Source organism: Rutilus rutilus (genome assembly GCF_951802725.1).
Source record: "Rutilus rutilus genome assembly, chromosome: 25".
NCBI lineage: Eukaryota > Metazoa > Chordata > Actinopteri > Cypriniformes > Leuciscidae > Rutilus > Rutilus rutilus.
Window position 1 is genome coordinate 25,381,794 of NC_140229.1, and position 16,761 is coordinate 25,398,554.

A 16,761-nucleotide genomic window follows, 5' to 3' on the forward strand; every position below is an offset into this window, starting at 1 on the left:
TACTTAGTATGTGTGTAAATAGTTGTGCTTAAATCTTTGGGTGTAATTTTACAAGGCAACATATTTTGTCACATCGTAGTGATGCAAAGTTCCACACTCTTGTAAAGCCTATGGACTAACTTTAAAACATCATCTTTAAACAGGAATCACATATGTCCAAAACACCCATGTAGATTCAAAAGACCAAAAAGACCAAATCACTAAGAAGGCAGGGTTGAAAAGCACAGTTTATAATAAATACACAAAAGTTAGCAAATTATGGTTTTATTACTCCACTAGATTGTGTAATCTTGTTCAGATAGCAGATGTCACTCCTCACATTTTGTATGTTGGACTGTATGTGTTTTAGGTGACGACATTTCTTTGAAAGCTGTCAACATTCAGTGTTTATAGGAATAAGTGACAATTAAGAATTTAAGTGATAGTCTTTCTGTTTGAGAATGTTTGACTAAATTGATACTTCGTTTAGTACAACTTTCCCTCTATCTGTGATGTGGAATCACACAAAGTATTAACACGAAAAGTAAGTGCATGCTGTTTTACACTTAAACTTTTACAACAGAATCACATCTGACTATTGCACTGAGAGATGCATATTCATTAAAGCTTGAGGCTGTTAAACAAAGTTCCACACTCCGGTAAAACCTGCAGATAAAATTGCACAAAAGTAAATTCTAGAGGTCAACATGCTAAAAAATAAATGTAACATGAGTCATTTAAACCAAATACAGAAAAGCCACTTGTGATCAGTTTTGAATTATTGTAATTGACATTTTATATACAAGTCGATTACGTTGTTTACATCTTGTTTCTTTTTGTACAGTTTGCAAAAACTATAGTCTCTGAGCGTGTGTGGCAAACAAGAGAATCTGTCCCACAACATTGTTTACTTTCACTTTCATTTTAGCGTGATTTTGGGTGGAGTGTGTCAATTAACGACGGAAGGAAGTTGTATTTAAAGGGAGTGTGTCATACCTGAATCAGAAGCGTCATCCGTTTGTTTGCACATGAGGGTTGCCCGTATGAGTGATGGTTTAAGGCCTCATTATACTTCTGCGTCGGACATACGCCGGAGCCTATACGCCGTAGGCAACGTGTTGGTTTTTATTTATACTTCTGTGTCGCTGTCCGCGTTGACGCGCACCTGGGGAGCATGAAACCCCGAGGGAGGGGTTCTGGCAGACCAATCACAGCGCTTGTGTCCGCGTAGAATTGACGCGTTGTTACATTTTTGGAGAGGTGCACGTCAGGGTACGCCGAAGGGTACGCGCGCTACACACAGCCTACGACGTAGCTACGGCGGCAGTTCGACGCAGAAGTATAAAACAGGCTTTACGGTGGAAAGACGGCTGCGTGTCAATCAGCTGTTTCACGTGTAACTTATGTCTGGTGCGTGACTGAAGCATTGCATTTCCAGACCAACTGTCGTGAGCTGTCCTGAAGACAAGGCAAAAAAACGCTTATCCACCTATCTGGTGTCTGTTGACCCGCGATACTCATTGGTGCCTTCAATACCTGCAAACGTGGTCAGTACCTCTGCGCCGCCATTACACACACTGCAATATACGCACGCACGCACCCACTCGCATAGCTTTCGTATTCGCACCTTCTGTGTGCTTAGTGTTTTGTTTATAATTGTTGTTGCCCGTTAAAATTATTGTTGCTGTTGATTTAATGTTGGTGATTTACTTAATGAGATGTTTATCCAATGTTTTCTTTGTTCTCTCTTTTCTTTTCTTATGGACATTTTTTTGTGAATGAATGTGGACACGAATCTGCGAACGTGGATTAGCGTGACGCGGTCGGTTTCCGGCACGGGGTTCGGATCTCGAAGACCAGAGACCGCTAGTGTGAACTTCATTTTTTTTTTTTTTTTTTTTTTTTGTCCTTTCCGTTTTTTCTGAGTGATTGTGATTTTGAGCATATGTGGAAGAATAAATATCCCTTGTGAAATGACCTTTTTTCTTGGATTATTATTATTTGTTGTGTAACAGGTGGTTACATTTCGTGCTATCCTGGGTTAAGTTAATTTTTGACAGGTTTAATCCTGTCTGGCGCCCGAAGTTTTTTTCTTTAAAATAATTATTTAAGTTAGGGCGGCGACCACCGTGATCAGAGTGGCGCCCGAACAGGGACCTGACTTGAAACCTGCTTGAACTATTGAACACTTGAGAGGAAAAAAAAAAAAACTCTGAAACATTGTGATTCGTAAACTTTATTTATTTTTTGATGGAAAATTGGTGAAACAATGGAATTGTCTGAATTAATCTGGTAAATTGTTTATGCTTGTGAAAAATTTTTTTTGTGTGTGTGTGTATAAACTGTGAACGCTAAATGAGCAATTAGAGTTGTTATCTCTAAGGTGTCACAGTAATTGATAATTGTTTGAATAATTGAAATAAGTGAAGGTGAATTACTTTGAATACTTATTGTTTTTGATTTACTTAGTGTTTTTGAGATAATACTGATTGAACAGTTGTGAAAAATTGTATTTTGTTGTTTAGTAGAAATATTTCAGGGACAAACAAACTGACACACATCTCATTTACTGATATTTATTGTTTTTCACACTCAACATTCTTACACTCAATCACAGCAATCATGGCGCATACCCCTCCTTCCCAAACTACTTTTGTGGAAATTGAGCCTCCACCAGACATCTCAACTCCAGTATGGCCGCCTGCACTGCGACCGTGGATGCCTCTGGTACCACCTCCATGTTCTCCTGTGTTCTACCACACCCCCACTCCACTCAGTCCTGTTCATCCTGGAGCCCGTGTGCACATGTCCACTCCTGTTCTGGCTGGGAGCACGCCAGTGCAAACTCTCACCTGGGCACCACAAGTGGATAACATGCAACTTTGCACCTCATCTGAAGGTGGAACTCCTTCTTCAGTAGCACAACATGACCTGCCTAACATTCTACCAACTCCTGGAAGGGAAATACAAGAAGTCACTGCTCGGGTACAAGGGAACTGGGATACCTTGTTTGACTTGATGGCAAGGCAAGAAAGGAGAGTGAATGAACTTACCCAGGAAGTGAGAGATACCTCTTCTCATCACCAGAGCCAGATTGCTGATCTTGCTGCAAAAGTGGAGGATAACAAAAAACAAGTTTTAACCCTGTTTACTACCACTAAGCAACAAGAGGAAACTGAAGCAGATAACCTGACTAAAGCGATGAAGTTAATGATCACGGAAGAACTCCAGAAGGTGGAATCTACCTTGGTGTCCGAACTACGATTCATGGTTGATCAACTCCAAGCAGAGGTTCAGCAGGACATCAAAGCTGTTCAAAACACTTTCCAAACAAGCCATAATAAGATAACTTCACAACTCCAACAATGTGTTACTCAAACTGATCAATGTCTCACCGGTTTCAAAGAGTTGAAAAGTGAAGTGGAGAAAGGATTTCAAAGTGTCAAAAAAAATGCAGATCAACAAAAGTTAAGTGTATTGACACCACCAGATCCCAACACAACCAGTACTTTATCCCAGCCATCTCCTGCTGCTCCAGTGACTCCTTCAACTTCTTCAACCCCTCCTTTAACATCTGTGGTTAAAAGTGACCATATTAAATTAACTTTCCCCACATTTGGAAGGCCTTCAGACGATGCAGACCCCCTATTGTACTTAACCAAATGTCAGGATTTTTTGGCTATACATCCCCTGACAGATGCAGACATCCTGGCTACCTTCCGAACTGTCTTGTACGGAACAGCACGTGACTGGTGGGAAGTCAGACGGTCCACCATAACCACTTGGAATGAGTTTGAGACTGCATTTCTATCTGCTTTCCTTTCTGAGGATTATGAGGACGAACTGGCTGAACGTGTCCGTACTAGGATTCAAAGAGACACAGAATCTATTAGAGACTTTGCGTTTTCTTACAGAGCTCTCTGTAAAAGATGGAAGGCAGATTTTACAGAGGGTGAGATTGTGAAGATGATACTTAAGAATATCAAGCCGTACCTTGCCAGCCAATTGCGTAGCCGAGTGAATACTGTGGAAGAGCTGGTAAAATTAGGACATCAACTGGAAAAAGATTATGAGCAACAGCTTCGTTATGATTGTGGTCGAATGGGCCCTAAGCATCAAGCCACATCACAAAGACCCTCCTCAAACCAACCTACTGAGAAAATCCCAGTTCAGTGTTGGAGATGTAGAGGACAGCATCCACCAGGAAAATGTCCACACTATACCTCTCCCCAGTCACCTCAGACATCTGGTCCACAGTATTCCACCAGCGGCAAACAACCTTATCACCCCAAGTCAGGTGGTCATCCGTCCAACAACTCTGTTGCAGCAACAAGAAGTCATAAGTCACAATCAGCAACCAAGAAAACCTCCTCCTCATCTACAAGCTCTAATGAACGTGTAGCGATACCTCAACAACTAGTTGTTCCCCTTTGTATCGATGCCTGGTCAGGTAAAGCCATTGTGGACACTGGTGCAAGCTACACACTCATCAATGAGAATCTCATGAGGCAGCTTACATCCCCGGACCAGCTGCAACCGTGGTGCCGTGGTCCTCTTTATCTGGCAAATGGAAAAGCAGAGACTCCATTAGGATGGCTGAATACCACAATTAATTTACATGACCAAGCCTTTACCTTACCTACTGCTGTACTTTCATCCCAAGCTCTAGCCTATGCTGTAGTGTTGGGGTTGGACTTTATTTTCTTCAGTGGGCTGCAACTCAATGTCATTGATCAAAAATACTCCTTCAAGCTGGATCCTTCAAAAGAGTACCCCTTTCAACCAGGAAATCCAAGTGTGCCAAATGTAAGTCCCCAAAAAGAGAGATGTCAACTTAATGAAGCCACACAAAACCTTTCCTTATTAACTTCTGTGCCCCCTCCATCATCACCATTGCAAATTCAACACCCGGATGGTATTGACGAACAGACATTGATAAAAAATGCTGTAGACGCTGCTCATTTACCCTTTGATGATAAGCTACAGTTACTCCAAATCCTGAACGAAAGCCCTCAGGTGTGTACTCTCCGTACTGGACGTACTGAGGTTCTCCAACACAGCATCTATGCCACCAGCCAAGTCCCCATTAAACAACGGCCATACCGTTTGTCTCCCCTCAAGCAACTTGCCCTGGAGGAGCAACTTGATGAGATGTTGAGGCAAGGAATAGTTGAACCATCCCACTCTGGTTGGGCATCACCGGTGGTCTTAGTACCCAAAAAAGACGGCAAATTTAGATTTTGTGTGGATTATAGAAAAGTTAATTCTGTAACAGAAAGTGACGCTTACCCTCTTCCCAATATAACAGAAATTCTGGAATCACTCTCTGGGGCAGCCATCTTCTCAACGATTGATCTAAACAGTGGATATTGGCAGGTGACCATGGACCCCAACAGCAAAACCAAGACAGCCTTCATCACTCCTGCAGGTCTCTATCAATTTAATGTTATGCCGTTTGGGCTCAAAAATGCTCCCGCAACTTTTCAGAGGCTCATGGAGACAGTTCTGGGAGAACTAAGGAGAAAAATATGCTTTGTGTACATCGATGACATCATTGTGTACTTGCCTTCAATAACCCAGCATTTCCACGACCTCCAGACTGTCCTCCATAGACTAGAAACTGCTGGTCTCACCATAAACTTGAAGAAAAGTCAATTTTGTCTTCAAGAGCTCACTTTCCTAGGACATGTTGTAAGTGTCAAGGGCATTTCAGCAGACCCATGTAAGACTGAAGCCATTCATGCCTACCCTGTGCCTACGAACTTGAAGGAAGTTCAGCGGTTCCTCGGGTTAGCAGGGTGGTATCACCGTTTCGTTCCGAATTTTTCCAAGATTACTGAACCCCTCAATGCACTGAAAAAGAAGGGACATAGTTTTCAATGGTCAATTCCGTGTCAGCAAGCTTTTGACCAGCTTAAGTCTCACCTCACCTCACCTCCCATTCTGGGCCATCCCGATCTTCAGCGGCCATTCATTGTTTACACCGATGCCAGTGACATCGGCCTGGGTGCCATATTAGCACAACGTAGGGACGTAGGCAGAGAGGAGGTTATAGCCTATGCAAGCCGAACCTTAACTGGGGCCGAGCTCAATTATACTGCAACGGAGAAGGAATGTCTTGCAGTCATCTGGGCCCTGGAAAAGTGGCAACATTACTTGGAGCACAAGCTTTTTACAGTTGTTACCGATCATGCTGCGCTGCAATGGGTCATGAACTCCACGAAAACCACCAGCCGCCTCATTCGTTGGGTTCTGCGATTGCAGAAATTCGATTTCGTTATTGAGTACCGAAAAGGGAAGCTAAATGTAGCTCTGGATGCTCTATCCAGGTCTTCGGTTACCCCAGGATGTAACTTGTACACCAGCGGAAAAGACCCAGCACTGCCTGTATCAGATGTTGTCCTGTGGGACGAACAGCACAAAGACCCCGAAGTTACAAAATTATTGCAAGCAGTTGCAGATAACTGTGCGAGTCTGATTGACCAGTACGAAATAATTGAGGACAAATTGTATCACAAAACATACCTGACAAATAACCAACTACATTACAGAATCTACATCCCCAGCAGTCTCAGATCCACCCTTCTCCAGTACTATCACTCCACTCCCATCTGTGGCCATGGAGGAATCTACAAGACCTATAAGCGACTTCAGGAAGTAGCATTTTGGCCAGGAATGTGGTCAGCGGTGAAACAGCATGTGAGGACCTGTGTAAAATGTCAAACTCTGAAAAGTGATAACCGGAAGCCTGCTGGAAAACTACAGCAAATCACAACAAGCCGCCCAAACCAAATGCTGGGAGTCGACCTCATGGGTCCGTTGCCACGTAGCCCAAATCAAAATGAATACCTGCTGGTCTTTGTTGATTATTATTCCCGATGGGTTGAGTTGTTCCCCATTCGGAGTGCCACAGCAAAGAATGTTGCCTCCATCTTCAGAAAAGACATCCTGACACGGTGGGGCGTACCAGACTTCGTTCTCTCAGACAGAGGCGCTCAGTTTGTTTCATCTGTTTTCAGAGAGTTATGTGAGAACTGGGGTGTTACTCCCAAATTAACTACAGCCTATCACCCCCAAACCAACATGACAGAAAGAGTTAATCGAAATCTCAAGAGCATGATGGCGGCCTATGTGGACGACAACCATCAGAGGTGGGACCAGTTCTTACCAGAATTCAGATTCGCTCTTAATTCAGCCGTTCAAGAGACCACTGGATTAACCCCAGCAGAACTCCAGCTGGGTAGGAAACTCCAAAGTCCAATGGACAAAATACTCTCTGGGCCTAATCTAACCCCAGACACTGCCTCGTATGATGTAGTTCATCATCTTCATCATCTGCAAACTCAAGCCAAAGAAAACAGCAAGAGAGCCAAAATGAGACAACTAAGGAACTATAACAAAAATAGGAGAGATGTAACATTCAAAAGCAAGGATCGAGTATGGTTGCGTAACTTTCCACAGTCTAATGCACAGCGTAAATTTAGTGCAAAACTAGCCCAAAAATGGAAAGGTCCTTACCGCATTATCAAGCAGCTGGGTCCGTTGAACTATCAAATAGCCCTTGAAGACACTGGAGAAGACGTACGTACAGCTCACGTTTGTAACATAAAAATGTGTTATCCAACGGCTGAGGAATTGGAGATACAAGAAAAGAAAAAACTCCTGGATATATTTCAAGAATCCTCTGATGACGAAGATTTTCTAGGATTTTAATCTGCATTTTCTCTCTTCTAAACAACCATAGGTTGTTTTCTTCTAGGGGGGGAGAGTGTGGCAAACAAGAGAATCTGTCCCACAACATTGTTTACTTTCACTTTCATTTTAGCGTGATTTTGGGTGGAGTGTGTCAATTAACGACGGAAGGAAGTTGTATTTAAAGGGAGTGTGTCATACCTGAATCAGAAGCGTCATCCGTTTGTTTGCACATGAGGGTTGCCCGTATGAGTGATGGTTTACGGTGGAAAGACGGCTGCGTGTCAATCAGCTGTTTCACGTGTAACTTATGTCTGGTGCGTGACTGAAGCATTGCATTTCCAGACCAACTGTCGTGAGCTGTCCTGAAGACAAGGCAAAAAAACGCTTATCCACCTATCTGGTGTCTGTTGACCCGCGATACTCATTGGTGCCTTCAATACCTGCAAACGTGGTCAGTACCTCTGCGCCGCCATTACACACACTGCAATATACGCACGCACGCACCCACTCGCATAGCTTTCGTATTCGCACCTTCTGTGTGCTTAGTGTTTTGTTTATAATTGTTGTTGCCCGTTAAAATTATTGTTGCTGTTGATTTAATGTTGGTGATTTACTTAATGAGATGTTTATCCAATGTTTTCTTTGTTCTCTCTTTTCTTTTCTTATGGACATTTTTTGTGAATGAATGTGGACACGAATCTGCGAACGTGGATTAGCGTGACGCGGTCGGTTTCCGGCACGGGGTTCGGATCTCGAAGACCAGAGACCGCTAGTGTGAACTTCATTTTTTTTTTTTTTTTTTTTTTTTTTGTCCTTTCCGTTTTTTCTGAGTGATTGTGATTTTGAGCATATGTGGAAGAATAAATATCCCTTGTGAAATGACCTTTTTTCTTGGATTATTATTATTTGTTGTGTAACAGGTGGTTACATTTCGTGCTATCCTGGGTTAAGTTAATTTTTGACAGGTTTAATCCTGTCTGGCGCCCGAAGTTTTTTTCTTTAAAATAATTATTTAAGTTAGGGCGGCGACCACCGTTACACGTGGTCAAACATGTTCATATAGGAATTCATGAAAAACATGAACAAATATAGCATAAAGAGAATTAAATGACAGTCCTTATACATGAGAGTGTTTAAGACTAAACAAATCATATTTCTTTTAGAACATCTTTTTGCTATGTCTACAAAACATCGACATGAAAGATGAGTATTGCTGTTTTTCTGTTACCTATAAAACTATTACACTTCAAACTAGTCTAACTATTATACTTAAAGATGTGCATTTCACAGCACAGTCATAGATACACAGTGTGTATGTCGATAAACAACAGTTAAGCAAACGAATTACAGGTGATAAGTGGTATTTTTACATGAACTGTGGGATGATTAATTTTTTATTCTGTCCACACCAATACTTTTGACACCAGAGTTTTAGGGTTTTTTTTTTTTTAGGCCTGATCCAGAAAACAGACTTTGTGTTTTATGTCTTAATAATTATTGTTCTTTTTATGAAAACGTGTGGTAAGCAGTTTTTGGCCTCATCAGCAGAATGCCAAAATGTTTTAACATATCTTAATTTTCAATTGTTAGATAAATGATTGAACTATTATATCTACCTATCAACAGTTATATGTGAAACAAGCTCAGTTGCATTAGAGTTGGATTCTTGCTTATATTGAATATTGTTATTGAACCGCATGTTTAACAGTGCTAGTGTTCTCTGCCTCATCAAAGTTCACACAAGTCACAAAGTTTTCACCGGAGCATACCGACAGCAAGACCAAATATTAGCATGTAACATTTTGGACACCTTTGTTTTTAATGCATCTTTGATTTTGTTTGCATTTCTTCTGAAACACACTGTTTTGAAATTGTTTACCAATTTTTAACATCACCATTCTCAATATTGCAGCGTGTCTATTTTCCTTACACTTTGAAAAACAAACTTTGAAAAACAACTATGGTTTCCTAGAATGTCGTCAGCTGGTAGAAATGTCTTGCGTATGTCTATCTCACAGCTATCGCAGGTGTTGCCTGCACCACCTAATCTACAGCTAAAGAAAACATTTACAAGAGTTGAGAATGTGTGTTTGTATGTTGAAATGTATGTTATTAAATAAAAAATGCCACGAAACAAAGACAAGAAAACATCTTTCTATAAGTGACCCTTAAAATCTGTGCATACAACAAAGTATAGTGCATCCGTGTACAATGATTTATCAGAAAATTACTTTTGTCACTTTGTTTGAAGAAAAACTTAAATCAGCTGGTGGTTAATAACTATTGAAGTTATTAAACACCCCTGAATTCGGTAATGACGGGTTTTATGCAATATTTTTATCATGGTTTAATTTTAACTCAATAATGAGAATGAATAATGCAAAATGAAATACATCTTAGCTACTTTCTAAAATTCACCCATATTTTTTTTTTTTTTTTTATTTCACCATTCATATGTTGTATGGACATCTATGTGTTGGGAGCTACTTCTTCAACTCTCTAAAAATGTAAGATGATTTTATTTTTGTTTATCTAAAACTAAAATAATTGGATCACTAAATTTAGAAAAGGTGTTTATTTTTAAATTGAACTACATAATCATTTCATTTATATTCTTTTAGAAGAACAAATTTTTTTCAACTTTTTCAACTGTAGGTAGTGTGAAATCTTGTGAAATATGTGTGCGTGTGTGTGTGTGTGTGTGTGTGTGTGTGTGTGTGTGTGTGTGTGATTCATCCTCATGATATTTTCTTTTCATTTTTAATTTCATTATTAGAAAACCTCTTTTTTCTCACTTCCACTGTCCCCAGCAATCCCCCTGTGCTCTGGAACATGAAGGGTGAGAGGGAGCTGATGCTTGCATGTCAGAGCTCAATAATAACCCTCATGACTTCCATTATAACATGTCAAAGTTCAAACATGAATCAATGGACACATTATTCTCAGATATTCCTATTATCCAATTATTCCAATTATAACCCAGGTCAAAGGTGACATTGGCATGGTGGGGTCAAGGTCATTGCTAGGGCAGGGGGTATGGCAAGGTCAAGAGTTCACCAAAGGTCAAGAGGTCAACATCAATTATAGGGCCAACAATCATTTTTGACACATGCTATAGTATATTCACTACTCGGGTCCCTCACATGAGGCACTATGTATCTCATTCAGCGCTCCGGATAAGGATCTGATGTAGATCGCTGCCTTTTGTCCTCTGGAGAGGATGAGGAAGCTGAGCTGCCCCCCTTCGGGGTTGTGGCTCATTCTGAATCGGATTCAGAGTTGAAGGCCATGGTGTCCCGTGTCACCGTGGGCATTGGGCTCGAGTGGAACACTTCACCGTGTCCTGAGCCCTCGCGGTTGGATGATTAGTTCCTGGCTGAAGAATCGGGAGGAGAATCCTGTTTCCAAAACCTCTGGGCCATAATGGGCCTGTGCTGACAGTGAGCGATGCTCTGCTTCCTCACTCTCGGCCATAGCCTCATTCGCCCTGGGCAGGTAGCCCACACTTAGGGGATGCACTGCCTCTTAAGCCCTCACAGGACCCACGGAGCCAGGTACGTGCACCACACTCACAGCCTTTACTCCAGGCCGCTGTCCCTTTGGTGCCACTCGTACAGAGCTTGTGAGCCTGGCTAGTGCTTCCCAGCCCCTCACGCTGGCTCATTCGGACAGTCAGACTCAGCTATGCGATTCAGTTGGGTAGGCGTCCCCCCAGGTTCAGCAGCGTCCTGTTTACCTCAGTGGCAGGCAAAAACACCCCTTTCCTCTGTGCGGAGATTACAGTCCTCTTGGAGATGTCATTCTTCATCATCTAAGGTGCTTGGGGTTGAGACTCAATGTCAAGAAGAGTTCACTGTCTCCCCAACTACGTTCCTGGGGGTGGTAGTATGGGACTAAGTTACGATGCAGGCACAGTTGTCTCCTGCTCATATAGAGAAGATCTTGATAACATTCACCAGCATCAAGATAGGCAAGGAAAATTGTGACTATGGACACATCCCTTACAGTCTATGGAGCGGTCATGGAGGACTGCTACACCAGAGGTCTATGGAGGGACCATCATCTTTCATGGCACATCAATTGCCTGGAGATGTTGGTTGTGTTTCTGGCTCTAAGACATTTCCTCCCAGACCTCAGAGGCCATCGTGTTCTAGTTCGAACAGACAATACGTCAGTGGTCTCTTATATAAATCAGCAGGGTGGCTGGAGGTTGTGCCCTTTGTACAGACTTGCTCATCAGGTTTTCCTGTTGTCCTAGGACAAACTACTCTCACTTAGAGCAATGTTCATTCCCGGGGACCAAAATGTGGTGCAGACATCCTGTCAAGGCAGGGGCTGAGGCCCGGGGAATGGAGACTCCACCCCGAGGTGGTGGAGTTAATCTGGAGGGAGTTCAGCCAGGCTGAAGTAGATCTGTTCGCCTCTCACGAGAACACGCACTGTCCACTTTGGTTTTCCCTCACACATTCAGCTCCTCTGGGGCTGGATCCCATGGTAGGGGGAATTTTAGAGAGGATCCATTGGCACGGGGTCAATCTACTTCTGGTAGCCCCTTACTGGCCATCCCTAGTTTGATTCTCAGACATCATAGTGCTTTCTAGCAGGCCCTCCATGGCAGATTCCAATCAGGAGGGACCTTCTATCCCAAGCCGAGGGCTCAATACACCACCCTCGGCCAGAGCTTTGGAAGCTATGGGTCTGGGCCCTGAGGGGGACTAACTCATAAGTTGCTTGGAGGATGAGGTCCTTCGTCCAAGCCAGGGTTCCTGTTTGGGACCTGGCAGTAATTATCCCTGGCAACCTTTGAACCCATGTACGAGGTGTCTGAGAAGTTTCTCTCTTTCAAAAGTGGCCTTCCTGCTAGCTATTATGTCCATCAAGAGAGTTGGGGGCCTGCAGGTGCTATCTGCTGCTCCCTCTTGCCTTGAGTTTGATCCTGGAAGAGTAAAGTGCCATTCTCCAGCCTGGGCCGGGCTATGTGCCCAAGGTGCCATCTAATGTGGCACGGTCTGTTATCCTGCAGGCTTTTCATCCTCCACCACATGTGTCGGCTGAGCAGGAATAGCTACATCGCCTCTCCTGATAAAAGCCCACTCGACTGAGGGGTGGTGTCCTCCAAAGCCCTGCTATCGGGTGTTTCCCTTCAAGAGGTCTGCAATGGTGCTGGCTGAGCTTCCCCACACACTTTCATAAGGTATTATAGCCTGGATCTGCCCTCTACACCGGGTTTTAAAGTCCTTAAGTCCTGAATTGTGCCATACAAGCTTCACACCAGCACAGGCACTAGTCAGTGTGGTGCAATGGGTATTTCTTTCCGCAAAGTGTCGTCTTCGATGCAGTGCGAGTTCCCTCGAAAGGAACGTCTCGGGTTATGACTGTTATGACTCGGATTACGTCTCATTCCCTGAATGAAAAAAAAAATGAGGGGGAAATCAGTCTTCCACTCTACCCTACCGGATACTGTGTTCAGGGTATGCATGAAATCAACAAAAGAAAATCTTTTCTCAGCATATATTGAATTTTTACATAAAACAATTCACCATAAACACCAAACAAACAAACTCAAACATTAAATAAATCACACAAAAAGTAATACTGTGAGTGGATGAGTGAGAAATGTCCCATAAAGATGTTGACGAATAATGGGGTTGATAAAGTGAGCAGTCTTTAGAATGAACAGTCTTATCTGCAAATGGTAGGGATTGATGAAAGGAAGTATTTGTCCTTCTGGTTGTAGCCCGGGAGTCTTTGAATACAATCCTTGGGCAGTTGCATCCATGCACCCAAGCAAACTCCCAATCCAGCACTCAAGGGCAATGTAAGTCACATGTAATACAAAAATCCTAGCTGAGCAGCAAACAAAACGTTTCTCAAGCCAGGATTATTAAAGAGAACAGCAGATACCACGTGGTTACTCAAACTGAAGCTACCTCTTTCTCTTCTACTTCATCTTTTATCTATAAGGAATAGGTGCTACTGGTGTCCCCTAGTGGATGGGATGAACATAGCACTGACAATAAGAACAAATAAACCATGTGACAGCCAGTGACTGTTACAAGGGTTACACCTGTAACCCGAGAATCAGGGAATGGAGTTTACAATAGTAACCGAGACGTTCTTGGTCAGTTCTTGTTTATTATTTGTGTGGTTTGTGTTTACTAGAGATTTACTTCTACAATCTCATTTGTGTTTTGCTTCAGTTTATCAGTTTATCAACAATTTTCTTGGAACTCCTTCGTTATGTGATTGATACAGTCACACTGTTACAATAGTATGTGCATTATGGCTGTGTCTAAATTTGTCAGTTGGAAACAACATTATTTATGAATCCTCCTGAATGCTTTTTTTTTTTTAGCTTAAAACACACCGCTTCAAAAGTGTAGATGGTGATTTGCCTTTTTCCTTGATTGACACAATGGGTTTGGAACCTGCAGCAATGTGTGGGTCTCAGCCAGAAGATATCATCAATGCCATAAATGGACATGTCAAGAATGACTACAAAGTAATAAACCACATTTATTAGAAAAATTAAACATTGTACAAATACAAATTATTTTGACGGTCTAACTGACATTTTCATATGTTTTGTCTTCATTTTTAATCTTAGTTTGACCCAGAGGAGCCACTCAGTCATGAGAGTGAAGATTACATAAGTGACCCTTTGCTCTCTGATCAGGCTTTCTGCCTGGTTTACGTTGTGGATGCAAATTTAGTCCAGTTCTTAGATGAAAAATTTACTGATAAATTGCGCATAATCCACTCAAGATGCAGCAAAAAGGGTAAGACTGGCCTTTAAATATGTGGTTACTGACACTGGAGAGTTTAAGAGTACAGTACAGAGGTGGAATGTAACGTTAATAGAAAACATTGACAACTGTTTGCATGGAATTATTATTGTAATTAATTCTTGTTCAAAACCACTGTTGGCAAAACCTTGATTATTAATTTGATTGGATGCAAACCTAGTAAAGAAAGATTCTCTAGAATCATTTTGTTAATAATTATAAATCTGTTGAACTTAATTGTTAAGCATGTTCCCCAGTACAATGACATGTCCTCCAAACACAAAGTCCAATTGTGTCACTAGGAATATTTCACATTAGCATATTTATTTGCCTTTAAAAAAAAAAAAAAGTTTTCCCATAGCTAAATTCTACACAATAAATTCTATTTGTATTGGACAGTAAATATGAAAAAAGGTCTGTACCAATCACTGGAAGTCAAAGATATATTCTGCAAAATAGATTAAAACTTAATAAATACTTTTGTCTTCCATATTTGTAAACAATGGAAGGTGCACTTTTCTTATAAAAACATAACAGGATTTTTTTTTTTTTTTATCACTATCATTGTAGGGATTCCTCAAGTGATCGTCATGACTAAAGTGGATTTAGTATGTCCACTGGTGAGTAAAGACTTAAGGAAGATCTACACCAGCAAGAAGATCAGAGATCAGGTGCATTTAACATCCTATATGTGTTTTACTTTGTGGAAGTGAATTTAAAAATATATATATATTAGGTTTGTCTGATATTTGTTGAATCATCATTAATTTTTTGGCTTTACATCTTTTTGTTCTTTAGATGCAGATATGTAGTGACAAGATCGGAGTGCCAATAAAACACATCTTTCCAGTGAAGAACTACAGTGAGGAGTTCGACACAGATGATGATGTTGATGTTCTCATTCTAAAGGCACTTGAGCAAATGCTAAACCTTGCTAATGATAGACTGAGAGATGCTGCTTCAAACTGTGGCAAACAATTAATACAATACAGTCAATACAATTACTCTGCTCAATAACAGTGCAAACAAAGCATGGAATGCACATTGATGACATTTACTAACTATACATGCATGTATAAAATACCCTTTTCATTGTATGACGAATCAAGGAAGTCTAGCAGATTCACTGCAGGTAATAATGTCCATCACTGTTGAAAATATGCTATACTGTTTTTTGCAATTAGTTATATATTTTTAAAATGTTAATTGTAAAGCAGTACAAGAGTTTTTGCCTACAATAGATTCAGCTTTAAAGGGTTAGTTCAACCAAAAATGAAAATTCTGTCAGTAATTACTCACCCTCATGTTGTTCCATCCCCGTAAGAATTTTGTTCATCTTCGGAACACAAATTAAGATATTTTTTATTAAATCTGAGAGCTCGATCACTCCTCCATAGGCTTCTAAGACACTATAACTTGCTGGCCCAGAAGTTGTATTAAAGACATCGTTAATATAGTCCAAGTGACTCCAGTGGCTCAATCTTAAGTTTATAAAGCGACGAGAATACTTTTTGTGCGCAAAAACAAACAAAAATAACGACTTTATTCCACTTTTCTTTTCCTTCTCTCTGGGCCTCGAGTCTTTTCACGTAGTGTTTAAGCGTAGCGCGTCTGTGTTGCACGTCACCACGTAGGCTCACTATTGGGCGACGCTGGTCATGTGTGTGATACGTGGTGACGTGCAACACAGACGCGCTACGCTTAAACACTACGTGAAAAGACTCGAGGCCCAGAGAGAAGGAAAAGAAAAGTGGAATAAAGTCATTATTTTTGTTTGTTTTTGCGCACAAAAAGTATTCTCGTCGCTTTATAAACTTAAGATTGAGCCACTGGAGTCACTTGGACTATATTAACGATGTCTTTAATACAACTTCTGGGCCAGCAAGTTATAGTGTCTTAGAAGCCTATGGAGGAATGATCCAGCTCTCAGATTTAATAAAGAATATCTTAATTTGTGTTCCGAAGATGAACGAAGGTCTTACAGGGTTGGAACAACATGAGGGTAAGTAATTACTGACAGAATTTTCATTTTTGGGTGAACTAACCCTTTAAGTACATTCATACACTAATTGAAGTACTCACATACATGACAAGTCTACCAGTTGACATTAACCCTCTGGGGTCTGAGCTGTTTTCTGGGCCCTGGAGGTGTTCTGACATGCTCTGACATTTGTGCTTATTTCTGTTACTTGTGACATTTTCATGGCTAAAGTCTAATTACACTGTATTCAGCACAAACTCTGCTACAATAATATATCAGCAGCATGTGTGTAAAAGTTTGTTGTTTTGAGACATTTATGCG

General features: G+C 41.3%; 1 protein-coding gene and 1 long non-coding RNA gene across 3 annotated transcripts in view; one reads left to right on the forward strand and one right to left on the reverse strand.

Moving 5' to 3' along the window:
* LOC311285180 (interferon-induced protein 44-like) overlaps positions 1-15,700 on the forward strand; it is a 31,405-nt gene extending 15,705 nt beyond the window's left edge. Inside the window, exons 1-5 of one of the 2 annotated variants that reach the window (XM_084400702.1) lie at positions 13,657-13,795; positions 14,030-14,176; positions 14,282-14,453; positions 15,030-15,130; positions 15,258-15,700. In XM_084400702.1, coding sequence (XP_084256828.1) covers positions 13,763-13,795; positions 14,030-14,176; positions 14,282-14,453; positions 15,030-15,130; positions 15,258-15,476 — 672 coding nt within the window. In that variant the 5' untranslated portion in view covers positions 13,657-13,762 and the 3' untranslated portion in view covers positions 15,477-15,700. Of the gene's footprint in view, positions 1-13,656; positions 13,796-14,029; positions 14,177-14,281; positions 14,454-15,029; positions 15,131-15,257 lie in introns of those variants that run through there. The other variant, XM_084400703.1, reaches the window with a different exon arrangement.
* LOC311285182 lies at positions 3,531-4,633 on the reverse strand. Its single transcript, XR_014626315.1, has 3 exons — positions 4,134-4,633; positions 3,973-4,035; positions 3,531-3,841 (listed from the first exon to the last, which is right to left on the reverse strand). It is a non-coding gene; the product is annotated as an uncharacterized lncRNA (long non-coding RNA).
* Positions 15,701-16,761: the final 1,061 nt, after the last annotated feature.